Raw genomic sequence first — 12,500 nt, forward strand, 5'->3', positions numbered from 1 at the left:
TATCCTCTCCTCTCTCTCCCTCTCCTCTTTTCCTCTCTCCCTCTCTTTCCTCCCTCCCCCTCTGCTTTCCTCTCTCTCCCTCTCCTCTCCTCTCTCCTCTCTCTTCCTCTCTCTCCCTCTCTCTCCTTTCCTCTCTCTCCCTCTCCTTTCCTATCTCTCCCTCTCCCTCTCCTCTCCTTTCCTCTCTCTCCCTCTCCTTTCCTCTCTCTCCCTTTGCTTTCCTTTCTTTTGCTCTCCACTCCTTTCCTCTCTCTCGCTCCCTCTCCTCTCCTTTCCTTCCTCTCCCTCTGCTTTCCTTTCTTTCCCTCTCCTCTCCTCTCTCTCCCTCTCCTCTCCATTCCTCGATTTCCCTCTCATTTCCTCTCTCTCCCTCTCCTCTCCTATCCTTTCCTCTCTCCCTCTCTTTACTCCCCACCCTCTGCTTTCCTCTATCTCCCTCCCCTGTCCTCTCTCTTCCTTTCCTTTCCTCTCTCTACCTCTCCTTTCCTCTCTCCCTCTCTTTCCTCACTCCCCCTCTGCTTTCCTCTCTCTCCTCCCCCTGTCCTCTCTCTTTCCTTTCCTTTCCTCTCTCTCCCTCTCCTGTCCTCTTTCCCTCTCTTTCCTCCCCCCTCTGCTTTCCTCTCTCCCTCTCCCCTCCTTTCCTCTCTCCCTCTCTTTCCTCCCTCCCCCTCTGCTTTCCTCTCTCTCCCTCTCCACTCCTTTCCTCTTTCCCTCTCTTTCCTCACTCCCCCTCTGCTTTCCTCTCTCTCCCTCTACTTGCCTCTCTCTCCCTCTCCTTTCCTCTCTCCTCTTCTCCTTTCCTCTCTCTCCCTCTCCTGTCCTCTTTCCCTCTCTTTCCTCCCTCCCCCTCTGCTTTCCTCTCTCTCCCTCTCCCCTCCTTTCCTCTTTCCCTCTCTTTCCTCCCTCCCCCTCTGCTTTCCTCTCTCTCCCTCTCCCCTCCTTTCCTCTCTCCCTCTCTTTCCTCCCTCCCCCTCTCCTTTCCTCTCTCTCCCTCTCCTTCCCTCTCCCTCCCTCTGCTTTCCACTCTCTCCCTCTCCACTCCTTTACTCTCTCTCGCTCCCTCTCCTCTTCTTTCCGCTCCTCTATCTCCCTCTGCTTTCCTTTCTTTTCCTCTCCCTCATATCCTCTCTCCTTTCTGCCCTCTTTCCCTCCTTCTCTTTCTTTCCCTGGCTGCGGCTGAAATGGCGCACTATTCACTATATTTTGCACTACTTTTGATCAGATCCCTGTAGTCCTTAGTCAAAATTAGGGCACTATATATGGAATAGGGTGCCATTTCAGTTGCACTTCCTGTCTGTGTCAGTGTGTTGTGACAGGGTGGTAAGGGTGTTGTACGAAGTGCACATTATCCTTTAAGACTTAATACCCAGGTTGGAACTAAAGGGCAGGCTCGCAATTACAGCCTTCACGGCCTAGCACTCAGCATGACAACAGTTAGCCACGAACACACACACACATCTCTACGGTAGTACTAAAGGACCCACACACAGGTAAATAGATATTAAGTCATTTACATTTTCTTTATGAACACTCATAGTAGAAAACAGTATACAGTGTGTGTGTGCGTGTGTGTGACCTGTGCGTATAATCCAGCGTCTATGAGATAGTTGAATGTTGTGTGAATGTTGATATGAGGTTGTCATCGGTTTTGAAGGCAGGAAGGAAAAGGCAGTGCCATCTGAGTCTTGTTAGAGTGATGGAGTGTGTGTGTGTGTGTGTGTGTGTGTGTGTGTGTGTGTGTGTGTGTGTGTGTGTGTGTGTGTGTGTGTGTGTGTGTGTGTGTGTGTGTGTGTGTGTGTGTGTGTGTGTGTGTGTGTGTGTGTGTGTGTGTGTGTCTGTGTGTCTGTGTGTGTGTGTCTGTGTGTGTCTGTGTGTGTGTGTGTGTGTGTGTGTGTGTGTGTGTGTGTGTGTGTGTGTGTGTGCGTGCGTGGCGGGGAGCCAGCCTTGTCGTCTCTGCTTTAATAAATCTCCTTTGGATGGAGCTGTGGAGCCATAAAGTGTATCGATCGCCATCCCTCACACTGCCGCTGCCAGGGCACACACACACTAATGCCCCCGCGCTTTTGTACACTCTCTCCTCACACGCACACACTCCTTTATAAACTCACACAAAAATTGAAGACTAAGTATACTGGTCAAAATAACAGACATAAAACTCATGTCTTCGAATTTATTAGGGTCAGTGTGCCTGGCCAGATGCCGACCAATAGCTACAGGCACTTCCCCTCGCAGCACGTTTGTGTGTGGTGTGTAAGTGTACGCTCAAAAAAACATTTCCCCTCCTACTTTCTCATGCGTATACGACATGCAAACATTCCCAGAGTCCTTGAGAACACAGTTGTTAACAAACAAGAACCAATCTGAAAACACACTACCCTTGAAACACTCTGAAACAAAACACACACACACACACATCATAATAATCCCCAAAACTCACAGACAGTGGATTAATGCAGCCTCTCTCAACCCGAGAGCCAGTGGAGAACAGACAGATGAATGTTAACAGGGAAGTGTAAAAGGGCTGAACACTGAAATCCACTCTGTGTGTCTGTGGGCTTCATGTTGGATCCGGGCCTCATCGACATGAGGATAAATCAGGGGCCGGCTAAGGCACTCACTGATGTGAAATGAAGATGACACTAATATACTGTTACAATAACACAACCGCTGAAATATTAACACGTAACCTCTCCTCTCTCTCTCTCTCTCTCTCTCTCTCTCTCCCTCCCCTCTCTTCTCCTCTCTCGCTCTCCCTCTCCCCCTCTCTCTCTCTCTCTCCCTCCCTCTCTTCTCCTCTCTCGCTCTCCCTCTCCCCCTCTCTCTCTCTCCCTCTCTCTCTCTCTCTCTCTCTCTCCCTCCCCTCCCCTCTCTTCTCCTCTCTCTCTCTCTCTCTCTCTCTCTCTCTCTCCCTCCCTCTCCCCTCTCTCTCCTCTCTCTCTCTCCCTCTCTTTCCCTCTCTTTCCCTCTCCACCCCACTCTCACTCTCTCCCTCTCCACCTCACTCTCACTCTCTCCCTCTCCCTCTCCCTCTCTCTCTCTCTCTCTCGCTCTCTCTCTCTCCTTCACATACTCTCTGTATTTAAAGCATAAATCAGTAGATGGACAGCATTTGATAGCTGCTCTCTTAAAAGCTCCTGTGTGTGTGTGGGGGGGGGGTTTAATTGTGCCAGACAAACAATGAATCAATCAATCAATCAGGGACCGGCTTGAGTTGGGTTGACCTGACACTGTTTTTTAGTTTTGGACACATGGACTGACGTCCTCCTCCTCCTCCTCCTCCTCCTCCTCCTCCTCCTCCTCTTCTCGCCTACAGGGAACCGTTTCTTCCTGACGTCGTTCGGGGCCCTGTACATATCAGAGGTCCAGAAGGAAGATGCCCTGTCCACCTACCGCTGCATCACCAAGCACAAATACAGTGGAGAGACTCGCCAGAGCAATGGAGCCAGGCTGTCTGTTATGGGTGAGAGAGAGTGTGGATGTGTGCGTGAATGTGTGTGTGGGTATGTGTGGGGGTGATGTGTGTGGGTATGTGTGTGGGTGGGGGTGGGGGGGGGGGTATGTTTGTGGGTGAGTGTGTTTGTCTGTTGGGCCAATACCGTCTTACAGATTGTTATCCTTGTCTTCACAGAACAGAATTTGGAGACAATATCAGCATGATCAATTTCAGTATTGCTAACACCCCCCACACCTCCCCACCTCCCCCCCACCCCCCCCCTCCCAGACCCTACGGAGTCCACCCCCTCAGTGTTGGACAGTTTCCAGTCCGGCGAGGTCCAAGTGGGACGTAATGTGGAGCTGCCCTGCATCGCCTCGGGCTACCCCAACCCCACCATCCGCTGGCTGAAGGACGGGCGCCCGCTGCCCGCCGACTCCCGCTGGACGCGCCGCCTCACGGGCCTGACGGTCAGCGACCTGCGTCTGGACGACAGCGGCAACTACATCTGTGAGGTCACCAACAGCTTCGGCTCCAAAGAGGTGACCGGTCACCTCAACGTCATCGGTGAGTCACAGGTCACACGTCCCTGTACGAGTCCCTGGGTTAGTTCACCCCATGTTACCGGAACACTTTGTTGTTTTGGGGTGAAGGCCTGTAGATGCGTCCCTATGCACATATTGGCCTGATGCACAGCTTGCCGGTTTTATTCCCAGCGCCACGTACGGTCAGTCAGTGTCGTGCGTCTTAAGTTAGTTCGGCCGGGCAACCACATTGTCACAGTCATTGTAAAACGTTTGACGTGTTTAGGTATTCGGTCGGGCATGTTATCGTGGTGTTTTTTTTGGGGGGGGGGGGGTTGACTTCTCGTTTTGGTCGTTTCCGGTGCCTTCGGGTTTATCCAGTATCAGAGGATGCTTCATGTGTAGGTTTTGCTATTGCCTTGATGCTATTGATCCCAGAGCCACAGACATGTACTATGTATAAGGAGGCTGTGTACTGGCCGTCCGGGACTGGCTTGTAATACAGAGACGCTGTCGTCCTGCAGCTCCGTCCCCGTGACTGAACACAACCTTCCTCTCAACCGCGTGGGGGGGACTGTTGCACATTCACCTCTCAAGACCGATCGCCTCGTCCCCCCCCTCTACCTGACAGAGGTGTTTAAGTAAAGGGGAGAGAGAGCGTGAGAGGGATTGATAGGGAGGAGAGGAGGAGATGAGGGGATCGTTTAAGCTCTGTCGGCTGTGTCCTGGACCCCTGTCAACTTCGCCGCGGCCCCTCTCTGAGATGAGTTTGATCCTGATCTCCCGGGACACCTCGCTCCCCTTCCTGCCCCCTCCATTCCGGATCTCTCGGAACCCCTGCCGAGTGTGGCCGTGGTGACAGGAGAGAACACTGGTTGTTCCTGGGAGCAGCTTCCCCTGTGTGTCACTGGGTGGAGGGGGGTTATTGTTTTGGGGAAGAGATCTGGGAAGACCACACAGACACACATGGGATGGTTATGTTGAGGAGTGGGAGGGAGGATGAGGGAGGATGAGGTGAGGATGAGGGTGGGAGGAAGGATGAAGGAGGATGAGGGAGGGAGGGGGAGGGAGGGAGGATAGTGGATGTTGGTCCGTTTGGCCGTAGGGCACATCATGGTGAACTCGCACAAAACCTACCTGACAGGGCAGGGGAGGTGGGATAATCATACACACACACACACACACACACACACAAACACACACACACACAAACAGTAGTCCCCAGCACATAACACCAGCTGCCTTATTGCTCACTGACATTTTCGCTCCCTCTCTGTCTCTCTGTCTCAGTTTCTCAGGGTGTCTCATATTCACAGACACCCGTGTCTTTCTCCCTCTCTCTCTCTCCCTCTCCTTTTCTCTACCTCTCTGCAGAGGGCATGTCTACCCCCCTCTCCTTCTCTCCACCTCTCTGCAGAGGGCATGTCTACCCCCTCTCCTTCTCTCCACCTCTCTGCAGAGGGCATGTCTACCCCCCTCTCCTTCTCTCTACCTCTCTGCAGAGGGCATGTCTACCCCCCTCTCCTTCTCTCTACCTCTCTGCAGAGGGCATGTCTACCCCCCTCTCCTTCTCTCTACCTCTCTGCATAGGGCATGTCTACCCCCTCTCCTTCTCTCTACCTCTCTGCAGAGGGCATGTCTACCCCCCTCTCCTTCTCTCTACCTCGCTGCAGAGGACATGTCTACCCCCCTCTCCTTCTCTCTACCTCTCTGCATAGGGCATGTCTACCCCCCTCTCCTTCTCTCTACCTCTCTGCATAGGGCATGTCTACCCCCCTCTCCTTCTCTCTACCTCTCTGCAGAGGGCATGTCTACCCCCCTCTCCTTCTCTCTACCTCTCTGCAGAAGGCATGTCTACCTCCCTCTCCTTCTCTCTACCTCTCTGCAGAGGGCATGTCTACCCCCCTCTCCTTCTCTCTACCTCTCTGCAGAGGGTATGTCTACCCCCCTCTCCTTCTCTCTACCTCTCTGCAGAGGGCATGTCTACCCCCCTCTCCTTCTCTCTACCTCTCTGCATAGGGCATGTCTACCCCCCTCTCCTTCTCTCTACCTCTCTGCATAGGGCATGTCTACCCCCCTCTCCTTCTCTCTACCTCTCTGCAGAGGGCATGTCTACCCCCCTCTCCTTCTCTCTACCTCTCTGCATAGGGCATGTCTACCCCCCTCTCCTTCTCTCTACCTCTCTGCAGAGGGCATGTCTACCCCCCTCTCCTTCTCTCTACCTCTCTGCATAGGGCATGTCTACCCCCCTCTCCTTCTCTCTACCTCTCTGCAGAAGGCATGTCTACCTCCCTCTCCTTCTCTCTACCTCTCTGCAGAGGGCATGTCTACCCCCTCTCCTTCTCTCTACCTCTCTGCAGAGGGTATGTCTACCCCCCCTCTCCTCTCTCTCTACCTCTCTGCAGAGGGCATGTCTACCCCCCTCTCCTTCTCTCTACCTTTCTGCAGAGGGCATATCTACCCCCTCTCCTTCTCTACCTCTCTGCAGAGGGCATGTCTACCCCCTCTCCTTCTCTCTACCTCTGCAGAGGGTATGTCTACCCCCCTCTCCTTCTCTCTACCTCTCTGCAGAGGGCATGTCTACCCCCCTCTCCTTCTCTCTACCTCTCTGCAGAGGGCATGTCTACCCCCCTCTCCTTCTCTATACCTCTCTGCAGAGGGCATGTCTACCCCCCTCTCCTTCTCTCTAACGCTCTGCATAGGGCATGTCTACCCCCCTCTCCTTCTCTCTACCTCTCTGCAGAGGGCATGTCTACCCCCCTCTCCTTCTCGCTACCTCTCTGCAGAGGGCATGTCTACCCCCCTCTCCTTCTCTCTACCTCTCTGCAGAGGGCATGTCTACCCCCCTCTCCTTCTCTCTACCTCTCTGCACAGGGCATGTCTACCCCCCTCTCCTTCTCTCTACCTCTCTGCAGAGGGTATGTCTACCCCCTCTCCTTCTCTCTACCTCTCTGCAGAGGGTATGTCTACCCCCCTCTCCTTCTCTCTACCTCTCTGCAGAGGGCATGTCTACCCCCCTCACCTTCTCTCTACCTCTCTGCATAGGGCATGTCTACCCCCCTCACCTTCTCTCTACCTCTCTGCAGAGGGTATGTCTACCCCCCCCTCCTTCTGTCTACCTCTCTGCAGAGGGTATGTCTACCCCCCTCACCTTCTCTCTACCTCTCTGTAGAAGGCATGTCTACCCCCCTTCTCCTTCTCTCCACCTCTCTGTAGAGGGTATGTCTACCCCCCTCTCCTTCTCTCTACCTCTCTGCAGAGGGCATGTCTAACCCCCTCTCCTTCTCTCTACCTCTCTGCAGAGGGCATGTCTACCCCCCTCTCCTTCTGTCTACCTCTCTGCAGAGGGCATGTCTACCCCCCTCTCCTTCTCTCTACCTCTCTGCAGAGGGCATGTCTACCCCCCTCTCCTTCTCTCTACCTCTCTGCAGAGGGCATGTCTACCCCCCTCTCCTTCTCTCTACCTCTCTGCAGATGGTATGTCTACCCCCTCTCCTTCTCTCTTTCTCTCTGCAGAGGGCATGTCTACCCCCTTCTCCTTCTCTCTACCTCTCTGCAGAGGGTATGTCTACCCCCCTCTCCTTCTCTCTACCTCTCTGCAGAGGGCATATCTACCCCCCTCTCCTTCTCTACCTCTCTGCAGAGGGGGCATGTCTACCCCCTCTCCCTCTCTACCTCTGCAGAGGGTATGTCTACCCCCTCTCCTTCTCTCTACCTCTCTGCAGAGGGCATGTCTACCCCCTCTCCTTCTCTCTACCTCTCTGCAGAGGGCATGTCTACCCCCCTCTCCTTCTCTATGCCTCTCTGCAGAGGGCATGTCTACCCCCTCTCCTTCTCTCTAACGCTCTGCATAGGGCATGTCTACCCCCCTCTCCTTCTCTCTACCTCTCTGCAGAGGGCATGTCTACCCCCCTCTCCTTCTCTCTACCTCTCTGCAGGGCATGTCTACCCCCTCTCCTTCTCTCTACCTCTCTGCAGAGGGCATGTCTACCCCCTCTCCTTCTCTCTACCTCTCTGCAGGGCATGTCTACCCCCCTCTCCTTCTCTCTACCTCTCTGCAGAGGGTATGTCTACCCCCCTCTCCTTCTCTCTACCTCTCTGCAGAGGGTATGTCTACCCCCCTCTCCTTCTCTCTACCTCTCTGCAGAGGGCATGTCTACCCCCCTCACCTTCTCTCTACCTCTCTGCATAGGGCATGTCTACCCCCCTCACCTTCTCTCTACCTCTCTGCAGAGGGTATGTCTACCCCCCTCTCCTTCTCTCTACCTCTCTGCAGAGGGCATGTCTACCCTCCTCACCTTCTCTCTACCTCTCTGCATAGGGCATGTCTACCCCCCTCACCTTCTCTCTACCTCTCTGTAGAAGGCATGTCTAGCCCCCTTCTCCTTCTCTCTACCTCTCTGTAGAGGGCATGTCTACCCCCTCTCCTTCTCTCTACCTCTCTGCATTGGGCATGTCTACCCCTATCCTTCTCTCTACCTCTCTGCAGAGGCATGTCTACCCCCTCTCCTTCTCTCTACCTCTCTGCAGAGGCATGTCTACCCCCTCTCTTCTCTCTACCTCTCTGCAGAGGGCATGTCTAACCCCCTCTCCTTCTCTCTACCTCTCTGCAGAGGGTATGTCTACCCCCTCTCCTTCTCTCTACCTCTCTCTGCAGAGGGCATGTCTACCCCCTCTCCTTCTCTCTACCTCTCTGCATAGGGCATGTCTACCCCCTCTCCTTTTTTCTACCCTCTGCATAGGGCATGTCTACCCCCCTTTCCTTCTCTCTGCCTCTCTGCATGAGGGCATGTCTACCCTCCTCTCCTTCTCTCTGCCTCTCTGCAGAGGACATGTCTACCCCCCTCTCCTTCTCTCTGCTCTCTGCATAGGGCATGTCTGCCCCCTATCCTTCTCTCTACCTCTGCAGAAGGCATGTCTACCCCTCTCCTTCGCTCTACCTCTCTGCAGAGGGCATGTCTACCCCCCCTCTCCTTCTCTCTACCCCCTCTGCAGAGGGCATGTCTACCCCTCTCCTTCTCTCTACCTCTCTGCAGAGGGCATGTCTACCCCCCCTCTCCTTCTCTCTACCTCTCTGCATAGGGCATGTCTACCCCCCTCTCCTTCTCTCTACCTTTCTGCAGAGGGCATGTCTACCCCCTCTCCTTCTCTCTACCTCTCTGCATAGGGCATGGCTACCCCCTCTCCTTCTCTCTACCTCTCTGCAGAGGCATGTCTACCCCCTCTCCTTCTCTCTACCTCTCTGCAGAGGGCATGTCTACCCCCTCTCCTTCTCTCTACCTCTCTGCAGAGGGCATGTCTACCCCTCTCCTTCTCTCTGCCTCTCTGCAGAGGGCATGTCTACCCCCCTCTCCTTCTCTACCTCTCTGCGGGGCATGTCTACCCCCTCTCCTTCTCTCTACCTCTGCAGGGGTATGTCTACCCCCCTCTCCTTCTCTCTGCCTCTCTGAGGGCATGTCTACCCCCTCTCCTTCTCTCTACCTCTCTGCAGGGGCATGTCTACCCCCCCCTCTCCTTCTCTCTGCCTCTCTGCAGAGGGCATGTCTACCCCCCTCTCCTTCTCTCTAACGCTCTGCATAGGGCATGTCTACCCCCCTCTCCTTCTCTCTACCTCTCTGCAGAGGGCATGTCTACCCCCTCTCCTTCTCGCTACCTCTCTGCAGAGGGCATGTCTACCCCCCTCTCCTTTCTCTACCTCTCTGCAGAGGGCATGTCTACCCCCTCTCCTTCTCTCTACCCTCTGCAGGGCATGTCTACCCCCCTCTCCTTCTCTCTACCTCTCTGCAGGGGGTATGTCTACCCCTCTCCTTCTCTCTACCTCTCTGCGGAGGCATGTCTGCCCCCTCCTTCTCTCTACCTCTCTGCAGAGGGCATGTCTACCCCCTCTCCTTCTCTCTACCTCTCTGCATGGGCATGTCTACCCCCCTCACCTTCTCTCTACCTCTCTGCAGAGGGTATGTCTACCCCCCTCCTTCTGTCTACCTCTCTGCAGGGGGTATGTCTACCCCCCTCACCTTCTCTCTACCTCTCTGTAGGAGGCATGTCTACCCCCTTCTCCTTCTCTCCACCTCTCTGTGGAGGGTATGTCTACCCCCCTCTCCTTCTCTCTACCTCTCTGCAGAGGGCATGTCTAACCCCTCTCCTTCTCTCTACCTCTCTGCAGGGGCATGTCTACCCCCTCTCCTTCTGTCTACCTCTCTGCAGAGGGCATGTCTACCCCCCTCTCCTTCTCTCTACCTCTCTGCAGAGGGCATGTCTACCCCCCTCTCCTTCTCTCTACCTCTCTGCAGAGGGCATGTCTACCCCCCTCTCCTTCTCTCTACCTCTCTGCAGATGGTATGTCTACCCCTCTCCTTCTCTCTTTCTCTCTGCAGAGGGCATGTCTACCCCTTCTCCTTCTCTCTACCTCTCTGCAGAGGGTGTGTCTACCCCCTCTCCTTCTCTCTACCTCTCTGCAGAGGGCATATCTACCCCCTCTCCTTCTCTACCCTCTGCAGAGGGCATGTCTACCCCCTCTCCTTCTCTCTGCCTCTGCAGAGGGTATGTCTACCCCCTCTCCTTCTCTCTACCTCTCTGCAGAGGGCATGTCTACCCCCTCTCCTTCTCTCTACCTCTCTGCAGAGGGCATGTCTACCCCCTCTCCTTCTCTATACCTCTCTGCAGAGGGCATGTCTACCCCCCTCTCCTTCTCTCTAACGCTCTGCATAGGGCATGTCTACCCCCCTCTCCTTCTCTCTGCCTCTGCAGAGGGCATGTCTACCCCCCTCTCCTTCTCTCTACCTCTCTGCAGAGGGCATGTCTACCCCCTCTCCTTCTCTCTACCTCTCTGCAGAGGCATGTCTACCCCCCTCTCCTTCTCTCTACCTCTGCACAGGGCATGTCTACCCCCTCTCCTTCTCTCTACCTCTCTGCAGAGGGTATGTCTACCCCCTCTCCTTCTCTCTGCCTCTCTGCAGAGGGTATGTCTACCCCCTCTCCTTCTCTCTACCTCTCTGCAGAGGGCATGTCTACCCCCCTCACCTTCTCTCTACCTCTCTGCATAGGGCATGTCTACCCCCTCACCTTCTCTCTACCTCTCTGCAGAGGTATGTCTACCCCCTCTCCTTCTCTCTACCTCTCTGCAGAGGGCATGTCTACCCTCCTCACCTTCTCTCTACCTCTCTGCATAGGGCATGTCTACCCCCCTCACCTTCTCTCTACCTCTCTGTAGAAGGCATGTCTAGCCCCCTTCTCCTTCTCTCTACCTCTCTGTAGAGGGCATGTCTACCCCCCTCTCCTTCTCTCTACCTCTCTGCATAGGGCATGTCTACCCCCTATCCTTCTCTCTACCTCTCTGCAGAGGGCATGTCTGCCCCCTCTCCTTCTCTCTACCTCTCTGCAGAAGGCATGTCTACCCCCCCTCTCCTTCTCTCTACCTCTCTGCAGAGGGCATGTCTAACCCCCTCTCCTTCTCTCTACCTCTCTGCAGAGGGCATGTCTACCCCCCTCTCCTTCTCTCTACCTCTCTGCAGAGGGCATGTCTACCCCCCTCTCCTTCTCTCTACCTCTCTGCATAGGGCATGTCTACCCCCCTCTCCTTTTTTCTACCTCTCTGCATAGGGCATGTCTACCCCCCTTTCCTTCTCTCTACCTCTCTGCAGAGGGCATGTCTACCCCCCTCTCCTTCTCTCTACCTCTCTGCAGAGGGACATGTCTACCCCCCTCTCCTTCTCTCTACCTCTCTGCATAGGGCATGTCTACCCCCTATCCTTCTCTCTACCTCTCTGCAGAGGCATGTCTACCCCCCCTCTCCTTCGCTCTACCTCTCTGCAGAGAGGGCATGTCTACCCCCTCTCCTTCTCTCTACCCCTCTGCAGAGGGCATGTCTACCCCCCTCTCCTTCTCTCTACCTCTCTGCAGAGGGCATGTCTACCCCCCTCTCCTTCTCTCTACCTCTCTGCATAGGGCATGTCTACCCCCCTCTCCTTCTCTCTACCTTTCTGCAGAGGGCATGTCTACCCCCCTCTCCTTCTCTCTACCTCTCTGCATAGGGCATGGCTACCCCTTCTCCTTCTCTCTACCTCTCTGCAGAGGGTATGTCTACCTCCCTCTCCTTCTCTCTACCTCTCTGCAGAGGGCATGTCTACCCCCCTCTCCTTCTCTCTACCTCTCTGCAGAGGGTATGTCTACCCCCCTCTCCTTCTCTCTACCTCTCTGCAGAGGGTATGTCTACCCCCCTCTCCTTCTCTCTACCTCTCTGCAGAGGGCATGTCTACCCCCCTCTCCTTCTCTCTACATCTCTGCAGAAGGCATGTCTACCCCCCTCTCCTTCTCTCTACCTCTCTGCAGAGGGCATGTCTACCCCCCTCATCTTCTCTCTACCTCTCTGCAGAGGGCATGTCTACCCCTTCTCCTTCTCTCTATCTCTCTGCATAGGGCATGTCTACCCCCTCTCCTTCTCTCTACCTCTCTGCAGAGGGTATGTCTACCCCCCTCTCCTTCTCTCTACCTCTCTGCAGAGGGCATGTCTATCCCCCTCTCCTTCTCTCTACCTCTCTGCAGAG

At 54.9% G+C, this 12,500-nt stretch overlaps 1 protein-coding gene across 6 annotated transcripts in view; it reads left to right on the plus strand.

Moving 5' to 3' along the window:
- LOC118376447 (cell adhesion molecule DSCAML1) overlaps positions 1 to 12,500 on the plus strand; it is a 201,554-nt gene that overhangs the window by 132,701 nt on the left and 56,353 nt on the right. For all 6 annotated transcript variants that reach the window (XR_008143120.1, XM_052525506.1, XM_052525515.1 and 3 more), the window contains exons 4-5: positions 3,314 to 3,460; positions 3,722 to 4,000. Coding sequence is in view for 5 of the 6 variants with exons in the window: in XM_052525506.1 (XP_052381466.1) it covers positions 3,314 to 3,460; positions 3,722 to 4,000 (426 nt within the window). In the remaining variant the exon portion in view is untranslated. The remainder of the gene's footprint in view (positions 1 to 3,313; positions 3,461 to 3,721; positions 4,001 to 12,500) is intronic.

Source organism: Oncorhynchus keta, chromosome 1 (genome assembly GCF_023373465.1).
Source record: "Oncorhynchus keta strain PuntledgeMale-10-30-2019 chromosome 1, Oket_V2, whole genome shotgun sequence".
NCBI classification, from domain to species: domain Eukaryota; kingdom Metazoa; phylum Chordata; class Actinopteri; order Salmoniformes; family Salmonidae; genus Oncorhynchus; species Oncorhynchus keta.